Here is a 20532-nt window from a genome sequence, read left to right as displayed (position 1 = left end):
TCCTGCCACCAGCCTCATGAGCAAGGGGGTGGGGAGCTCTGAGAAGGGAGACGGCCTACCAGAGGATACCACACTGAGGATCCCTTCAATATGGAGCCGGCCCTGTCACTCCCATTCATTCATAATAATGTCTAATAACAGCCTCCCCCCCCCCATGCATACAACTGCACATTTGGGGCTCTGGATTTCACGAAGGCAGACTCTCTCGCACACAGCTGCAGGCACAGGTTTTAATTTATGCCTGTCCATGAACATCCAAAGGTAAAATGCTTGCATTTCCCCCCTACCCTTCTCTTTTTCCTCTCAGCATTCCCACAGCATCCGAAAGATTGGGATACTTCTGTGGAAGGGGACGGAAAGCAGGCAAACTGCATGCTATTATCTTCTGGTGCATGATGAACATGTGATATCCAAATGCTGGGAAGCCTGGCAGAAGCTGTCAAATACCGGGGGCAGTGGGGACTGCCAGTGGTGGGATGAGGTCAATGGAGGACAGTGGGAAGTGCAACTGGTTGCTCCCTATTGTCTGCCTTGTCTCTGAATACAGAAAAAGCCAAGTGCAAAGTGGGGAGACACACAGGCAAAAGCTAGTCCTCACGTGCAGCTTTGCAGAGGTGTGGGCATTGATAAAAGCAATAAATTGATTAATTCGTAAAATGAGAGGTGCTCATTCTAATTCAAAGGGATGTGGGTGGCGCTGTGGGTTAAACCACAGAGCCTAGGACTTGCCGATCAGAAGGTCAGTGGTTCGAATCCCCGCAATGGGGTGAGCTCCCGTTGCTCGGTCCCTGCTCCTGCCAACCTAGCAGTTTGAAAGCACGTCAAAGTGCAAGTAGATAAATAGGTACCGCTCCGGCGGGAAGGTAAACGGCATTCCGTGGGCTGCTCTGGTTTGCCAGAAGCGGCTTAGTCATGCTGGCCACATGAGCCGGAAGCTGTATGCCGGCTCCCTCGACCAATAAAGCGAGATGAGCGCCGCAACCCCAGAGTCGGTCACGACTGGACCTGATGGTCAGGGGTCCCTTTACCTTTACCTAATTCTATCATTGCCCTAAATTTGAAATGTGCAGAAGCCTCAGTGAGGCACAGCATGCCCTCTGCACATCCTCAGAGGCACTTTCCAGGACCCAGAGTTATCTTCCCCCCTTTCCTTCCCATGTGATGAAGATGCAAAGTTTTAGTGATCTGATGGCTTTAGGGACAGATGAGATAAATTGATGAAGGTCAGGTACGTCAGTGGCTATTAGCCTCATTAGCTGGGAAATGTTTCTTTTTTCCAAGAGAATTAGACTATTGGACACTCCTTTTTCCAAGATGCTGGGAACCAAAGGATTCTCCATCATTCTCTGCTTCTCTGCTTCTCCTGACTGTGTGTGCTTGGGTGCTGCTGGAGACGAGAGAATGCCAGACTGCATAGACCTTCGGTCTGATACAGCAGTTCTTATGCTTTTATGCACTGTCTCCATTCACATTCATGATGTGGGCAGATCCACATACTCAAAGGAAATCTTTCATGGCTTTGCTCCCTTGGTCAAATTAACTGGAGAAGCTTTTGTGGGTAGAGGAGCTCTGCATGCCCATCTCAGTGACTAGAGTGGATTAGAATGACTATCCTTTTTAAAAAATTAATAGATAGTGCAGAGACTTCAGCACGGAAAACTGGTCTATACATAAAATAGTACAACTGTTTTGACATGGCAAAGAAACTGAGCAGATAGCATTCATTCATTATGCTTGTGCCCTTTCATGAAGTCATAGAGCCAAGATGCCTTTCAATGTGGGCCCGATTCTGCTTTCTTAGCAAACATGTACAACTTGCAGGTGCAGACCCAGGACCAGAGGACGATCATCAACACCTGGTTCTTTGGTTCTTGTAATTGGGTGCATTATCAATGCCTGACATAATTTCAGATCATTTGGTGGATACAAAAGTCATATGAAAAGTTATTGAAATTTTGGAATCGGGCACTTAGAATAAAAAATTCATAGAGTAAATTAAATTGAAATCCAAGAAATAAAATTCTTCCATCACACTACAGAGCAAGTGATTTTATTTCAGTAGCAACTTTTCCTGGATAAAACGCACCTTTGCTTATCGGATTGGAATATACAATTGGACATTTGTAGTTTGTCAGTATCCATGCCATCAATTTAAGGATTTATTGAAAGATGAGAGCATCTCCAGCCACTGAATTTTCAATTGCTTGCACTTAATTCATAATATTTTATTCAAACCAAGAAGCCTAATTAGTTTGGTTTTTACAAAACCCAGAAAGCAGATAAACTAGCTGCAAAAGTAGAAATCTCCTGTCGAATATGAGGAAAATGTCAAACACAGTCAGTTTTCTCCATAGAACTTACCTCTTTTGGTTAACCATTTCCATACTGTAGCATACTGAAATGGCTGCCTTTAAAACAAACTGAAATAGACCCCCCTTTTAAAACCAACATCTGCAGATAGTCGAATTGAACAGTTTGACATGAAATTCACATGGTCTAAGAATTCCCACATGTAACATGAAACGTTCTGTCTGATGTGAATGAGAATGCAACAGCAACAGGCATATGAGCATGAATGAATAATAGCATTAACAACAAACAGCTTACCTTTCTGTTGATCAAACACTGATGAAGTACTAAAATCCATGGTTGCCTATTGCATTTCCCCCCTCACCTCTGCAATCGCCGCAGCAATAGCCCATATATTACACCAGTAAACAACACATTCAATGATTGCTGCCGCCAGTCTTCCTTTCTGGATTAAATTTGCTGTATGGCTGCAGCTTATCAGAAAGGCAACCACACTCCAGTCATGTACGAAGAACAATATCTTCCATCTGTAAAAGACCCTATTCAAAATGTTGATTGGAAATGACCTAAGGTACCATCATTTCACAGGGAAAATAAACCATCTTTCATCCTGTGTCTGAGAAGGGCACTGCTGAGAATGCAGCGTCAGCTGCAAGAATGCCGTGCTTAAACTGAAGTCTCCGCAGATGAATGAGAATCCATCGCGCCAGACAGAGCATGTGCAAAGCTTGCGGTGCCGTTTGCAAGCTGATGTTCTCATTACTCAGGTGAAACAGCATGTACTGGGGCAAAAAGAGTCAACACACTCTCTCTGAATATTGCAAGGGTATATACCCTGCTGCCCATTAACAATACCCCCCCCCCAACTCTAAACACCTAGCAACCTGGGTTAATCAGCCCACAATCTTATGCATATTAACTTGGAAAAACCCCATTAGGTATATTTAGAATGGCAGTCTTTATATTATATTAAACATGCATTGTTTAATATACAGTGGTACCTTGGGTTAAGTACTTAATTCGTTCCAGAGGTCCGTTCTTAACCTGAAACTGTTCTTAACCTGAAGCACTATTTCTGGGTTAGCGGAGTCTGTAACCTGAAGCGTATGTAAACTGAAGCATATGTAACCTGAGGTACCATTGTACACGAATTTCAGGACTGTTGATTTCTAATATAGCTTGCCATGCGTTCAAACTGAAAGTTGAATGAAATGCAGAGGGTGGGATCCAATTGTAGGACTTTTGTCCTAGGAGACATCTCCATGAAAGCAAGAGGAGGGCAGGCAGTTTTTGCTGATGTCCACTTCTTGCTTAAATTTGCAATGTCCATTTCCGGCCCCTGTTATCAGTTCCAGAGATTTGGGCAAATACTCAGAACGGGGGGGGGGCTGCAGTGGGAAGGGAAAAGGGGTGAAAATTAGCTCCCCTCCTCTTCTGCTAGCTGTGGGCAGCTGCTGGGTTCCAAGCATCCTGGCCTTGAAGCCTGCATTTACATCTGTCCTGGGCCCCACATAGAAACATAGACACCTGTCTTATATTGAGTCTGGCCACTGGCCCACCATGCTCAGTATTGTCTATTATAGCTTCCTTTAATTTCAATGCCACCTTTCATTTGAGGATCTCAGGGCAGTTTACAACATAAAGACACAAAAAGCATAGAGTGAGAGACTAGAGTGATGTCCACTGTTTCCAGAAGCTCTTCTCACTGTGAGATTTTGTGGGTGAGCTAAGAGTTTGTTTGGAGCCTGGGTGAGAACCTGGAGGCTGAGAGGGAGAGTGCATCAGAAGGAAAAGGAATTGATATTGATTTATATATTTAAATGCATTAATGTAACATTTCTATATGTAACTGTGCATTATTGTAATATTTTTTGAAGTTATCTGTTGCTGCTTCAGTTTTTTTGTATACTGCTTAGAGATCTTTTTAATATACTAAGCGGTATAGAAATTAAACACTCAATCAATCACCAGACGAGCCTCGCTGGGAAGAGCGTTCCACAAGTGGGGAGCCATTGCAGAAAAGGCCTGCTCCCCTCCAACATTTCTCCAATGAAAATATGGATATACTATTCAATGTTGTTGTTGTTTATATCCTGCCCATCTGACTAGGTTGCCCCAGCCACCCTGGATGGCTTCCAACACACATAAAATGCTAAATACAGGGCTGCCTTCAGATGTCTTCTAAATATTGTATAGTTGCTTAACTTTTTGGCTTGGGGGTGGTGGTGTCACATAACTCCTTACCCACCAACATTTCTCCAATGAAAATAGGGCCATCCTAAGGAAAAGTGTCACATCCCAGGATTAAATCAGAAACTTCTGTAAATCTGTGACTGTCCCTGGAAAATAGGGACAGTTGGACACCTCACTGATGCTCATACCAAGGTGACGGGGAGGGTTGTGAGGTGACAGGAAGGAGGTTTGGCGTTTGGTGAGGCATGTGCTGGGAACAAGAAAGGAGAACAAAGGCCAGTCACCACCAGTGGTAGGGAGATTCATTGAGAAGTGTGGGATGAAGACATGTAAACACCCCACAGACAAATCAGGATGAATGCTGATTGTCCAGTAACTGTTCTGTAAACAAAGCGGAATGAATGCTCATTAAAGAACAGGTGCAAGATTCCTCCAGCCATCCTTTTTATTGTGACTGCATTATGATTTGTTCTCATGATGGTATCAGAGCAGTTGAATGTGCTTCCCCTTTCAATACTGTTTGCACCCATGCAAGTTTTGGGCTAGACATACAGCTTAGTTTCTAATCTCTGCATCTCCTGTAGCTTCCTGCTAAAATTATTCAACGTTTCATTCCACAAATATTTGGGGGGTTTTTGTCCTGCTTTTGGTGCTCTATATATATAGTGCAAGGGTGCCCTGTAAGGCGGTAGAGATATGCTAACACTGGGAAACATCACAGAACAATTAATAATGTTGAATGATGTGTGGGGAGACGATTAAAAGTGGAAAACAACCCCATTTAAGGTACAAGGAGGGCTCTGATAGGCACAGTGAAAACGGGTTGAGTGAAGTTGCATTTCAAGGAGTGTGACTGGATGATGAGATGGTTGAATGATGCGGTGGCAGAAGGTGATTGGCCAGAGGATGAAACAGCCAAGGTGACATATATTTGCCTATATAACTTGTGTTCTAATGGAAAGCCCTCATAGACCCTTTGGATTCTGTCCTGTAATGCATTACTGAATAAAGTCTGACCAACTGAGAATTTGGTGTGAGCCTCTGTACTTGAACCCGCAAGACAAATTTTTCCCACAGGTTACTTGGTACACCTTTGAAACCCCTCCCCTTGATTAGGTTATCCACACCTTTCCCTTCATGCACCAGGTGAATCAAGAAGCTTGTGGTGACTGCAGTCTCAGTAATATGTCTTCCAAAAACACCACTGGGTAGTGACTGGGACCATCTACAACTGTTTTCAAATAGACACACGGCAGGATAATGTGGAACCAATCTGCTATTAGCTTTTATTTTTTTGATTGAAGCAAGTTTCTCATGAAGCATTTTTCAAGGGCAGAAATCATGCGGCAGATTGTGTGGATTACAAAGGAAAAACAAGTACTTGGTCTCTATTGATTTTGGAATAAAAATGGTGTATGTACTTAGGGTGGGTGTATGGAACCAGGCAGTGATCCTTGGATGAAGATTGGAGCGCTTCAAGTATGTCTCCATCTTCATCTATGAAAGGTGGAGAGCATAATTTAGTAATCCTCACAAATGCAGTAGCAATGTATTAACATAACTTGCCTTTGAATCTTAGAATGAGGAACTCTGAGTGTAATGGGCTTTATGAAAAGCATTTCACTTACCACTTTAAAAAAGAAAATGTTGCATAAGTTGTTGTTGTCCTTTTAAAAATCCTTTGTATTTTTTCCAGAGGGAAAAAACCTATTAAAAGAGTGGGGGTTTTTTTTTGGTTTGCAGTAGGGGGCTGAGTGAGTTGGATCACGACTAAGCACTATTCATTTAAATAGAACTAAAGCATGATTTAATCTTGATAGCATGTCATGTATTGCCCTCAGTCTTGCAGGCCTTCACACAGCTTGGCTTTCTTGTCTCTTTACTGCTGGTAAAGTGGTACTGGTTGGTACCAGGTTTTGTTTTGTTTTTGTCTTTGAAGAGTTAGCAGTCTTGTGACATCACCTGCGCACCCCTCCACCCCTGCGTGAGCCTCAAGAACTGAGATGCTGTTGCCCTGGCAACCCTAAGTGATGTCATGAGTGACTTACTCCCCCCCCCCAACCCATTTATGTAGTACTAAATAATGAACCTGCTTTACAAAATCACTTGGAAATAAAGGGTGAAATGCCACATGAAGCAGCTGTGAAACACAAGCCATTCATTTCCTCCTCCACCTTTTTCCTGCCTGGATTGCTTCAGTCCCTTTCCCGGAAGCAGCCTGGAATCTTCTCCTGAATGTTTTGCCGCCTTACAAGTGATGTGCAGTGCAGCAGCAGCAGTCCCTGAGTCACCTGCAAAACCCTTTGCACTTCTTCTAGGCTAGGAACACAGAATGCTGCTTTATGCTGAGCAGACTGTTGGTCTATCTAGTGCTCTGACACAGACTGGCATCAGCTCTCCAGGTTTCCAGACAAGGAGTAATTTTTAAAATACCTTTCCTTATTTCTGGGAGGTGGTGTCTTGCTGTGTTGGAGCTGAGAGTACCTCTTCAGCAGCTTAAGGAGATAGAGAAAGTGGGGAAATGAGAGTTAGAACAGAGGAACGGGGATGAGGTGGGGGTGGGTTTGAATACACCCTGGGTGGAAAGAATGAGGTTTCTTCAGGGATTCTCAAAATCCCTGGTTGCTAAGGCAAAATGCCGCTGGTTTATATGCCCCAGGGGTGTGTGGTGGAGTTGAATGATTAAAACAAAAGCAAAGGGTAACAATCCCATTTTTCCAGTCTCGTTTTAGGATGTGTATGCCTGGATTAAGAAGCCATATCAAAAGGAAAGCAAAAAAATTAGCAGGAACTGGGACCATACCTGTTGGTTACTTCCAAGCCAGGGGCTTACTTTTCCAATTTAACAAGCATTTCCAAGAAGGAGCAGAGGAAGCAAAAGGATTAAGTTGAAAACAATGGAAATACCACAGATATGCTGACAGTATATAGGCAGTATTTCAGAGTTCATTTGGTTATGGCTCAGGCTACTTCGATGTCTTTCAGTGGCTGGAATTGCAGAATTGCAGCCTCCATGATATTCCCTGCACAGGTTATCTGTGTTCAAAAATAGTAACAGAGAGAGATGGGATGGGAACTGCGCCTATAACTATTTGATTGTTTTAGTCATTGTATATCACATTTCCTTTACCAGGTATCTGGTTAAATTGAAAAGTTTAATTGTTGTCCTCACTGCTATCTATTTTTATGATGGAGTTGTTCATCTATTTCTCGTATGTACTGGACTTTCATGCCATTTAATTTTTTTTATTAATCTTTATTTTCATTGCATTATATTTGGTGCTAGTCCTACTCATTGTAGGCCCATTGAAATTAATGGTCATGACTAACTTAGGTCCATTACTTTCAATGGGTCTACTGTGAGTAAATTTAGCTGGATTCATTCCATCTTCAGCAGCTCTGGGACTGAAATATTCAGTGATGATGAATAATGGATTACACTAATACTAACATTAATAATATTAAGAAGTGAGACTGGACAGTGGCAGGATGAAAATCTCCTTTTGATTTGAAGCATTACATGGGATAGATTATTGCTGCCTATCCCATGTCTTTGGGACACGTTGGGCTATCAATCTGAATGAAGGACATCAATCTCAAATTTTCAAAAATGTTTTGAATGGGTGGGATATATGCACCCGATACTTAGTTGTCTCGAATCAGAGACAATCTGCTTCTAAATGTTTCTGAAGAACACATAAAAATATATCAACCTTCAGTAAACAGAGTTAAAAAATTAAAGAGACTGTAGGGCATTCATCTATAATTTGTATATAGCAATTGAGTTTTCATTACACAGCTGGCATCTGGTCTCTCATCTGCAAGAGGAACAGGATCTGATTCCTCTTTGGATTTCACTTCCTAATTTTTCAACGATGCTTTGAAGAATGTTGAAAGGATGCATGTTCCCAGTTGAATTTCTAAGGTTTTGTAATCGTAGACAGTGTTGCAACACTCTCTTTAAGTGAACCACTGTGCTTGAGCTATGGGTAAGCAAACCAGAGAAGGCTTTGTCCCAAATAAGAAACGAAACAGAGCGAACAGCCAGAGTAGTTAGATCTCGACACTGTTTATGTGTATTAACTAATATGGAAAGTACCCTGCATAGCAAAGGGAACAAACATCTTATAGGATTGTTGCAGCAAGATTGCGTTATGCAAAATATTGGAGAAAAGGATCAAACCCATTTATCATGGATGCTTCAGTTGAGACTCCTGAATAGCAGGGGGTTAAATTAGATGACCCTCAGGGTCCCATCCAACTGTACAATTCTATGATTAAGTCAGTCATAACAGAATGGAAAGCAAATCCGCTCCACTTCCCAGTGGGGAGGAGTTGCGGTGGACCACATGGCCACCCACTCCCCTCTGGGGGTGGGGGATGAAGTCCTGCATCACCTGGAGGTTTCTGGCGATGTCATTGTCCAGCCAGCCAATCTGCTGGCTGGGGAGGCGTGGCCGGGCCCCATTTAAACTGACACATGAACTGGAGAGCTTCCTCTTGGCTCGCTTACTCAATCTCCCTCCCTCCCTCCCTAATTTTCAGGTTTCGACATTTCCATTGCTATGGACCTTAGTTGGTCGCCATTGAGGGGCCTGGTAGGAATGTTTCCACTCGGCAAATTGGCATGGGCCATTTGGTTTTCACCTACCTCGTAGCAATCATCACAACTTTGCAAGGTTTGGCGGTTAGGCATTGGTTGAACTTATGTTGAGGGAGGGTGTGTGTGGCCATCATATGCTCCTCCAAGCTTAAGGGTATTCCATTAAAGGAATCTGGGCGTGTAGATCTTGACCGAAGCCTGGGGTGGGGCTAGGGCCATGCCACAACCCCGTTGGGAACCCTGGGGGAGCTCGAGTTGGTTTGTAGTGATGGGGCTTCCCCTATCAATGGTTGACCCTTACAGGATTCCCTGCATAATGGGCAGGAGTCTGATATAGTCGGGTCAATTCCAATGCCCAAGCCAATACCGCTCACATTCTGTAACCAATAAAGTTGTGGCCTAAATTTGCCCAATAACATTAACCTAATATCTGTCTCCTTGTTTCTTATTCATCAACAAGGGGGTGGTTTCAGGGTCTCGACACACAAAAAGGTATGAATTGGCAAAGCTTATAAGCTGTTTAAGCTTACAAGCTGTGTAAAGGTTTGTTGTGAGCTATGTAAGATTAGACAGTAGACTAGAGGGACTAGGGTGAGTGGGGTGCAGATTGCACACTTCTGAACTAGAGAAACGGCAGGAAAAACATGCTTCTTGGAGACTATAAAGGCGACTATAAAGGGATGTGTGTGGCATTGTGGTCCTTTGGGACTGAGCCTTTTGGGATTGCCGATCCGAAGGTTGGTGGTTCGAATCCCTGCAATGGGGTGAATTCCTGTTGCTCAGTCCCGGCTCCTGCCAATCTAGCAGTTTGAAAGCACACCAGTGCAAGTAGATAAATAGGTACCGCTGTGGCGGGAAGGTAAATGGCATTTGCATTAACTCTGCTGTCCGTCACGGTGTTCTGTTGCACCAGAAGTGGTTTAGTCATGCTGGCCACATGACCCAGAAAGCTGTCTGTGGACAAACGCTGGCTCCCTCAGCCTGAAAGCGAGTTGAGCGCCACAACCCCATAGTCGCCTTTGACTAAACTTAATTGTCCAGGGGTCCTTTACCTTTCTTACCTTGGAGACTATTCATACTAACAGGAGAATGTGCTTATTGGCTGGAGAATGTACAAATTGCAGTCATGATAGCTGCAATATGAAACACTTACACACTGGAGGAAAATATATCTCACATTTTTATGTATGAAATAAAACCTGAATATCTTATATAGCCAAACTGCTTTCTGTGGGGCAGAAATTACATCTCCACCAAGGAAGACCATCATAAACTAAAACCAAGAGTGTAGATAATGGAGTTTGGGCCTCTTGGCCTAATTGGCTACATCTGCTTTCCTAAATCTCAGGCAAAACAAATGAGGAGAATTTTGGGATTATAGCTCATCCAAAAGAAGTCAGTTGAGATCTTACTTCCCCTGCAGACACAGCCTTCATGACCAGAAGCCACCGATGCTCTTCTTTCTTCCTCCAGCCTTAGTTGTCAATGGACTTCAACCATGTAAATGTTTAGCTATTGATTTCCTGGGGTGCTAATTTGCTCCACAGGAATAACTGGCTAATGGGTTCTCATGCCTCATTTATCAATAGGTCCCATGGAAGGCTTTGCCTCCATGCAAAAATTGTGCCTGGGCTTTCCACCTTAGTTTTTGTTGCAAATTTTTGGAAGTACTACTGATTTGACAAGCTTTGCTTCAAAGTTCTATAATGTGTGCAATGCTCTAGAATTCCAAGAGATGGCAGACTTTGATTGGCATAAGTTTTCAGTCCTGAAGAACAGCAATACAGTGGTACCTTGGGTTACAGACCATTGACTCTTTAGGTTATAGACTCCGCTAACCCAGAAATAGTACCTCAGGTTAAGAACTTTGCTTCAGGATGAGAACAGAAATTGTGCGGCAGCGGCGTGGCAGCAGCCCCATTAGCTAAAGTGGTACCTCAGGTTAAGAACAGTTTCAGGTTAAGAACGGACCTGCAGAGAGAATTAAGTTCTTAACCCGAGGTACCACTGTAGTGGCCAAATGAGCTGGTCAGAATAATGTTTCTATTATAGCAAGTAATTCTGAAAAATTATGAGAGGCTCCACCAGTCATTTGGTATGTGATATACTGTAACAGTTTACAGCAACTAGGGAAACAGTCCAAAAGAGGATTTAGGAAACCAAATTCTACAAATTTAGCTATTAGGAAAGCTAAACATGTAGCAACCGCACACACTGAACTGATCAACTTCATAAGAGTTTTAAAATAAAAACTTTTTCAATTGTCTTGGTGTTAAAACTAATCTCTTGATCAAAGATTATTATTAACTTCCCCAAACTGTGCAAGTTAGTTATGCATCTGAGTATTATGCAAATGATATGGGGCCAATGCTATTAAATTTTATTCTATTATTTGCAAAGTCAATAGCTGAATATTAGATTGGAATTTTGCTTGGTTTGTTTCTTTGGTTTACTGAATGTATGTATGAACAAAAATCCCAAAGCACATTACATAAGAATAAAATGCTGTAATAAAAATACATAAACATGTTAAAACAGAAAATAAAATCACCCATTAATAAATAAATACATTATCTATAGCTCCTCATGGTTTTCATATTCCTCATGGTTTTCATATTCCTCATATTCATAGGTATCTTTGCACATTGTCATTAGATGCATATAAAATAAAGTTCCACCAGATGGCATAAAAGGTCTGCTCTTTGCTACTTTTTTGCTTCTCTTTGATATCCTAAAAGATATATATATTGCAGTGCTGAACTCTGAGACAATGTATTCTCACCTGTTTTTCATGCACTGACACCTAAATTGCCTGTATGCTTATGTACACAGATTTCAAAAATTGCATGGGTTTTTGTTGTTTTTGTTAAACAGAGTGGGGTGGGTAGTTTTCGCCTTCGTTTTTGCACTGTTCTTGCTTTGTTATACAATTATTAAAATTTCAGTGCAAGTAGGAAAGACAAACATAAGGTTAGTGTTCAAATTATGAGGAAGGTGTGTGTGTGTGTGTGTGTGTGTGTGTGTGTAGAAACCCCATCATCACAGAGGAATGGTGAATACAGCACATTATATCATGGGCTGTCCCTTGAGTCCGCTGGATGACATCGCAAGGGATCGTTGCCCTAGGAGAGCGAGAAAAATTCTCAGGGATGACTCACACCCCGGCCATCACCTCTTTAACCTTCTACCCTTGGGCAGGAGATATAGAAATATAATCAGCTGTACCAACAGGGTAAAAAATAGCTTCTATCCATGGGCTGTTAGGCTGTTGAACGGAAAATAACCATAGCGAAATTGACTTGCGAGGTGGTGTGTTGTTCGATAAGAGATTGAGTTTTTGAGTTGGGGGGGGGGTTGTTTAATTTCATTGCACACAGGTTGTACAATGACAATAAAGGTATTATTATTATTATTCAAATTCTCCACCCCTCCCCAAAGGCTTCTTATAACAATAGGTGAGAGGAATCATCAAGGCAGGTGATGATCCTTCTATATGACTGCTCTGTATAATCATACCACATATGAACTTTTTCAATTGAACTGAGGATGACCATATACCTGAGCTAATGGTGTGCTTTTTAATTGTTTTCAAAAAGAGCAACTCTCCTAGATGAATAATTCACCTATAAACATGAAAAATAAGGTATCAAAGTTTATCCCAGTGAAGACAGATAAGGAAATTTATTTATTTATTTGTTTGTTTGTTTGTTTGTTTGTGAGTATTCCTTGAAAGAATGTACAGTAATCTGAAAAAAAGCAATTAAAGCAAGGCACAATATATTAAGAGCTTCAAGAGAGACATTTGGGTCTGTTCAGCATTCTCTGCTATAGGATGCTATGGTGGCCAGATCTCCCCTGTCTGTTCCTTTTTAAAACAAAGATTTAGGGTGGCCAGAAATGGTCAGTCAAATCCAGATGGTTCTTCCCAGCTTGACAAATGAGCTAGGACTTTCACTGAGGAGCAGTGATAAGTCCTAAGGCTGTACACTAAATCAGGCCTGTTCAGAGGGTCCAGACATTGGTTGTGTAAGGTTGAGACAGCCTCAGATCGCCATGGGTTGGGTGGTCCAGAGTGATCAGGAATGTTCAATGGGTGGGGCATCAGGCAGGAAGGGGAAGTAGCTGTAGAGAGGAAGAAGGAGAAACTGTGAAGAAGGAGGACTTGGAGAAGAGCAACAAAGATCACCAAGAATCTGGAAACCAAGCCTTATGACAAATGGCTGAGGGAGCTGGATATGTTTAACCTGGAAGAGCTATGATAGAAGAAGAAGAAGAGTTTGGATTTGATATCCCGCCTTTCACTCCCTTTAAGGAGTCTCAAAGCGGCTAACATTCTCCTTTCCCTTCCTCCCCCACAACAAACACTCTGTGAGGTGAGTGGGGCTGAGAGACTTCAGAGAAGTGTGACTGGCCCAAGGTCACCCAGCAGCTGCATGTGGAGGAGCGGAGACGCGAACCCGGTTCCCCAGATTACGAGACGACCGCTCTTAACCACTACACCACACTGGCTCTCTTCAAATATCTGAAGGGTTGTCACATGGAAGATGGAGCAAGCTTGTTTTCTCCTGCTCCAGCTCCTGTCCCAAGTATCATGTGACTAGCACTGCTCTGCCTCTCCTATGTTTAGTAGGTCTAATAAATTATAAGTGTTGGTCACAGTATGAATGTACATACAGACTTATTGACACAGATGTTGCTGAAGTGGCCGGAATGGTCTCTGAACACAGAGTAGCTTAATCACTGTTTTCAAAAGATCCCACAAACATAAAATACACTGAGAATTTCGGGGGGTGGACAGAGCCCAGCTCTTCCTAACAAAACTGTATTTTAGTCACATGTTATCAGTCATTGGTAGACAAGACATTTTAATCAGGCTTCTAGCATCTAATGAGATTATCTGGATAATACTGCTTGTTAATTAGAAGGGCTCCTGCAACTGAAGTCTAAGGGATTGGGAAGAAAGAACAAATAGCACACTCATAACATGTTTAGGACCTAAATGAAAATACTGAAATGATATGTGAGAATGTTTTTCAAACCAAATTATTGTACGGTGGAAGTTCACACTCACCCTGTCAACAAAATCAAAATTGGTATTAATATTGACTATGGAAGGAAAGTTCGATTATAGGAGATACAATTGCTGAATAAGCTCACTTCCAGACATGTTGAGTGAGAATGCATCCTGATTTGTTTGCACAAAGTTTGCTAGGAAGTTAGCGGTCTGAGTGCTAAGCTGTGCATGCTTCCTGCATAATCACCATCACCATCATTATTACTTTTATTTATACCTCACCTTTTCCCATGACAACTGAACTTTATGAAGGGAGGACAGGAAAAGCATTGAAGTCACCCACCATCAGTGAGTACCTCAGCAAGCACACAGGTCACAGTCTTCCCCACTATTGGGAGATGTGTTTCGGTTTAGATTACAGCTATTATTTCTAAGTTTGCATCTCTGCCAGAACTACAGAAACTGCTCAAAGCAAAGAGGAGAAGGCAGATCAGATCTGTCAAGGCAGAAATGGAAGTCAGTGGACCCAAACATGCAGCTTAACTATATGGCTATCACCCACACTATACTTTAAAGCACATGGTCTTCTCTCCTGGGACCGATAGTTTACCCCTCACAAAACTACAGTTCCCAGAACCCTTAAAAACTATAGTTCCCAGGATTCTTGCCGGAGGCCATGTGCTCTAAATGTGCTTTCAATGTACATTGTGGATGTGACCATAGTTAGGATGCTCCCTAGTATGCTGTGATAGGTGTCTATACTCCAGTTTGAAAGGAAGGGGGCACTAGTACAAAATTTGGAAGCCGGGGGGGGGGGGGGGAGGAATTGAGTAGGGAAGCTGCAGGGAAGAAGTGTGCTATTTAAAAGCAAGCAGGAAAGTCCTGTCAAGAAATATACTGTAAGGAAGTTTCACAACCTGATGAAGATGCCCTTGGTCTTTCTCCAGATTTCCTGCAGTTTATGTGATCACATACACAAGGAAGTGTGCTCCAGAGGGATATACGGTCATGTAAAAACACCGGCAAAAGCAGTTTAGATTAAATTTCAAGCTGTGTGTCTTTGCCAAGCGCTCAGCTCTCAAGTGCTGGCAGGATCCAGCAGCTGGAGAAGTTGTAGGTAACTAGAAGCCCAAGAGGCAGGCCAGGTTGGAGTTCATTGCTAACAGGATGCTGAAGAACCAGATACAGCAGCGGAAGGGATGAGGAAGGCAGGCAGGGTGTGGTCTGGATCTCAAGAGAGGCATCCTAATGACTTCCTTCAGCTACAAGTTGACCCAGGCTGAAGAGAATAGCAAGCCTTCTAATTCCTGGACACAGCAAGGATTCAATTGTTGAATTAGCCAGGCAAGAGCCCTTAGGTATGGGCCATTGAGGTAACAAGGAAGTAACTCTGCGCCAGAGGGCAAGTAGGTAGATTCCCCTCGCTCACCTGGCTGGTAGCTAGAAGGACAAAAGTCAGAAGCTAGAAGCAGGCTGCAGGCTGGGCAGCTGAGAGACAGAGCCATGCCTGACTTCTGCTGGAAGCTAAGGCTGTGGCCTAGGACTTGCCGATCAGAAGGTTGGCGGTTCGAATCCCTGTGACGGGGTGAGCTCCCATTGCTGCTCCTGCCAACCTAGCAGTTCATAAACACGTCAAAGTGCAAGTAGATAGATAGGTACCACTCCGGCGGGAAGGTAAACGGCGTTTCCGTGCACTGCTCTGGTTCGCCAGAAGCGGCTTAGTCCTGCTGGCCACATGACCCGGAAGCTGTACGTTGGCTCCCTTGGCCAATAAAGCGAGATGAGCGCCGCAACCCCAGAGTCAGTCACAACTGGACCTAATGGTCAGGGGTCCCTTTACCTTTACCTTAAGGCTGTGGCTATGGGAGAAGCGACCTTCTTGGTGTGTTAATGCCTCCATTGCAGGTTCAGGTTGTATATATGTGTAAAGAAGCCATATATCATAAAGACACCACAGTCTCCTTCATTCCAAGGAAAGCAAGCCCTGGGTAAATGTCTAGAACCCTTGGAATCTCCCATTGCTTGGAGATTGGGGCAAAATGCAGCAATATGTATTTTCCACCTGGGATTTTTCAGTGAATGATCTGGTTATGAATGGAAACAAACAAATACAGGTGAATGACCCTGGATCATAATGTCTGGATGGCATTATTAGGTCCTGTAACAATGCTTCCAGAGCAGCGTTGCAATTTCTAAAAGCAAACAAACAACATGGATGCTTCCATTCAAGCTCCCCGCTCTGTCTCAATTCATCGTGGTTTAGACTTAGGGCTTGTTAACATTTCCATTTGTCCCATGCCTGGAAAGTATCGGTCTGAGCGTGCTTTCTAGGCTCGAGTCTGAATGATTTTGCACTTGCTCCTCCATTTTTCCATGGAAAACCCACTATTTGGCATTAAATCAGCGCAAATGCTACTCTGGAGAAAACCCGATTGAGGTTTGCACCAATTCAGTAGTAAACAGTGGGTTTCCCTCAGGGGGTAGCAGTGGGTCAAACGGAATTCTGATGAGCTCATATTATGAGATTCCCGCTTCCACCCTTCAGTGAAGCACCAAGGAGATTATTTTGACTGGAATTCGACAGGTCCAGATGGTACTTCAATGCTCAGCACCTGCTACACCTCCTTTAGGTCTTGTTATCTCTGAAACAGATTTATACCAGATATATATAATGCCGTTTAGCAGTTTGTTTGGGGGAGGAGCGGCAGAGGAGGAAATTCCCTGTGTAGCTTTGTACATGTGTTCGCACAGCAAGGAATGTTTGCAGACCATAAAGCTGTTGCAAGCCCCATGACAATTGGGTTGTCTGCTTTTCTGTTTAGAACAGAAGAGCTAAGATGCAGCTCAAGCGTGTACCATAAGCATCAGTTCTTTCCTCTTAGATAATAATTTTGAAGGCATTTTAGGCAGCAATCCTGTTTATTTCATTGATATTCTGCTTCCTATTTTAGCAGAAACCTCTAAGTGGTTTATATACGCCCAACAAAAAGGGGATCAACATAAGCAATGCAATACGAATTCCACATTTACTTGCTTATTTTCCACACTTGGGAACATGCAATGGCTTCTGTGTTCATTTGCAGTTTGCAAAGGGCTTTCAGACAAACCCCACGCTCCTGCATGAACCTCTGGAGCCCCAAACAGGAGAGCTTTCTGAAAGCCCTTTGCAGAAGTGCTCTTTGAAGCAACACCCAGATGTTCTGCCACTGAAATTTGCATTTTATAGACAGACCCCAGTAAAATAGAAAAAGTAACATCATTGTTAATGGAGAACAACATGGTATAAAAATTCAAATATGTGTGGATATGGACTTCTCCATTCTAACTGAAATGGAGAAAAAGTGGAGAAACTGAGAAAATGGAGAAAAAGCTCAATGCTCAAATGTGAACAAGTCCCTAAAAGCCATCAAAGAAGAGGCAAGTATGTTCCTTGGGGAATGGGAAGGAGCAACTGATATAAAGGTCTTCCCAGCAGTGGCTACACTGAAGCTGGCCAAAGGCACTCCTGGATAGAGCAAAGGAACCACTTATTCACACAGTTCAAACTAGTTCAAACTATTTACTCTCACAAGATGTAGTGATGGCCATCAACCTGAATAGCTGAAAAAGACGCTTATGCAAATTCCTGGAGAGGCCATGTTCTCACTCAACAGTTAGAGGCAGTATGCTTCTGAGTTGCTGCAAATCACAAGTCAGTGTGGTGTAGTGGTTAAGAGCGGTAGACTCGTAATCTGGGGAAGCGGGTTCGCGTCTCCGCTCCTCCACATGCAGCTGCTGGGTGACCTTGGGCTAGTCACATTTCTTTGCAGTCTCTCAGCCCCACTCACCTCACAGAGTGCTTGTTGTGGGGGAGGAAGGGAAAGGATAATGTTAGTCGCTTTGAGATTCCTTTGGGTAGTGATAAAGCAGGATATCAAATCCAAACTCTTCTTCTACTACTACTGTTGCAATCAGGGATTGTCTATGGGCTTCCCATAGGTTGACTACCATGAGAACAAAATGTTGGACTAAATGGGCCTTAGCTCAGATCCTCTTCTTATGACCTCACCTGCCAAGTTCCCCCAGGTGACCCCCCCCCCAAATAAAGAATCTGTGGCCCTCCAGAAGTTCTTGGATTCCCAACCCCAGCCCTACCATGAGGCAGAGTGAAGTGACTGATTCAGGTAGCTGATTCTGGATGTTTCAAAAGGGCAGTAAAGAGTTGATTTATTATTGTATTTTTACCACTAGGAAGAGGTGCTTGTGGGATTTTGTTCCTCAGGAAATAACATGGCCGTGGCAAAAATAACTCTGTGTCTCCATCTGGTGCCTGGGGGGAGGCATTTGTTGCTTGGCTTAGGCTGCAAAATGTCCTGAGCCTGCCCTGACAACATCCGTCATCCCTGAACAGTGGCCATGTTGTTTGGGTCTGATGGGTCTTGTGTTCCATCCCACATCCCTCCAGTGATATCAAAGGCAACACGATGACCAAGTACAACAATGCGATGTCAATATAAGCTCTGTATATAATCTATACAGAACATTGAACAGTATGAAATATATGAAATATGCACTCTCTGCAAAACCAGATAAACAGAAATCTTATAAATCTCTGGAAGTCACAAATTATGCACTCTGGATAGATTCTCTTGAAAACATATAAGTCACTGAAAATCTTTGTAGAAGGAGCGTCTCCACCGCCATCGTTCTACCCGGACACTGAGGTCCAGCACCGAGGGCCTTCTGGCGGTTCCCTCACTGCGAGAAGCCAAGTTACAGGGAACCAGGCAGAGGGCCTTCTCGGTAGTGGCGCCTTCCCTGTGGAACACCCTCCCACCAGATGTCAAAGAGAACAACAACTACCAGGCTTTTAGAAGACATCTGAAGGCAGCCCTGTTTAGGGAAGCTTTTAATGTTTGATGTATTATAGTATTTTAATATTCTTTTGGAAGCCGCCCAGACTGGCTGGGGAAGCCCAGCCAGATGGGCGGGGTATAAATAAATTATTATTATTATTATTATTATTATTATTATTATTATTATTATTATTGAATATGCAAGTCTCTGAAAGAAGCAATGGATCAGATTCTTATCTGGTGAAAACAAGCCAATAAGCTTTGTTTTATGACGTCCAACGCTGCCGAAGTGGTCCGCAAACAGATGTAGTCAACAGTGATTCTGGATATACCCACTGTTTCGTGGAATTCTTCTTCAGCACAGCAGAAGGATACAGAAATGCTTCATAAACCCATCTATATGGTGAATGGAATTGTACAACAACAGTTGCTAGGGAGCAGTGGTCATAAAGTAATTGTTTGCAACACAGGGCTTTAATTGTTTGGGACACATTAACAGATAGGTTTGATTATTTCCAGGACCAATATTTCCCTTGCTAGCCAGCCTGGCGGATTCCGCACCACCACTATCATAATCCCGACCTTATCTGGATTAATCTTAATTCCCCGCCCCTCATCCATGATATGGTACATTGCATTTGTACTATATAATGCTGCTTGTGAGACGGGCTTCTGACACATCAGCCGAAATGCAATAAAGACCCAAAGGAACAGACTGTCTACAGTTCATTTGGATGATTCCCGTGCACATGAAAAGCATCGCCAGCACTGACCAGTCTGAAACAAATGTACATTCCTAGCTAGAGGCGGGGGGGGGGGGGGGGAAATGAGCACCAAGAGGTTAGCAGAGCACAATATGCTTCCAGGGCATCTGTTCCAGTTTCATCATGCATTGTCTGTGACCTCCCTTATCCAGCTAATCCAAACGTCTAATTGCTTGAGATAGCAGAAGAGAGTTTAAATAAATGCGTGTAGGCTATTACAGAAAAATAGGCATTGCCTTGATTTTTTATTTTTTTTAATCTTCCATATCTAAGTTTCTCTCTACCTGAAAATATATTCTATTTCAACATGGATAGTAAAAATTGTGCCTGAGGGCCCATGGCATGCAGTCTGTGGTAAGTTAGCTCACATATAGGAACATGGGAAGCTGCCCTATCTGTCTGTCTGTCTGCCTGCCTGTCATCAGTCTTATAAATCTCCCTTCACTGATAAGGCCCCAGGTGGATCACAAGAATGAAATATAAAAACAAGACAATAAAAATATAAGTCAAATATTTTTGAAAATAAGTCTGTAGTAACTTATCTCACATGTAGGAACATATAAAGCTGCCCTATCTATCTATCTGTCTGTCTGTTTATCTGTCATCAGTCTTATAAATTTCCCTTTGCTGATAAGGCCCCAGGTGGCTTACGACAAGAAAATATGAAAACAAGACAATAAAATACAAGTCAAAGATGTTTTTATTAAAAAAACCCATAACTCTAAGAACAGCGAAAGAAAGACAGCATTGACTAATTCATCAATTCCTTTCAAATCTAAGAGATCAACTAACAAGTCTTCATCTCACCCCTCC

General features: G+C 42.9%; 1 protein-coding gene across 1 annotated transcript in view; it reads right to left on the bottom strand.

The window, feature by feature from the left end:
• Positions 1-2994, bottom strand: part of ANKRD55 (ankyrin repeat domain 55) — a 38065-nt gene extending 35071 nt beyond the window's left edge. The window contains exon 1 of the mRNA XM_083404618.1: positions 2608-2994. Within this exon, the coding sequence (XP_083260744.1) occupies positions 2608-2647 (40 nt within the window). The 5' untranslated portion in view covers positions 2648-2994. The remainder of the gene's footprint in view (positions 1-2607) is intronic.
• Between the last annotated feature and the right edge of the window lie 17538 nt (positions 2995-20532).

The sequence above is a fragment of the Podarcis tiliguerta genome (assembly GCF_965153285.1).
Source record: "Podarcis tiliguerta genome assembly, chromosome: 11".
NCBI classification, from domain to species: domain Eukaryota; kingdom Metazoa; phylum Chordata; class Lepidosauria; order Squamata; family Lacertidae; genus Podarcis; species Podarcis tiliguerta.
The sequence above is the reverse complement of the archived record's forward strand: the minus strand, read 5'-3'. Positions and strand labels throughout refer to the sequence as shown.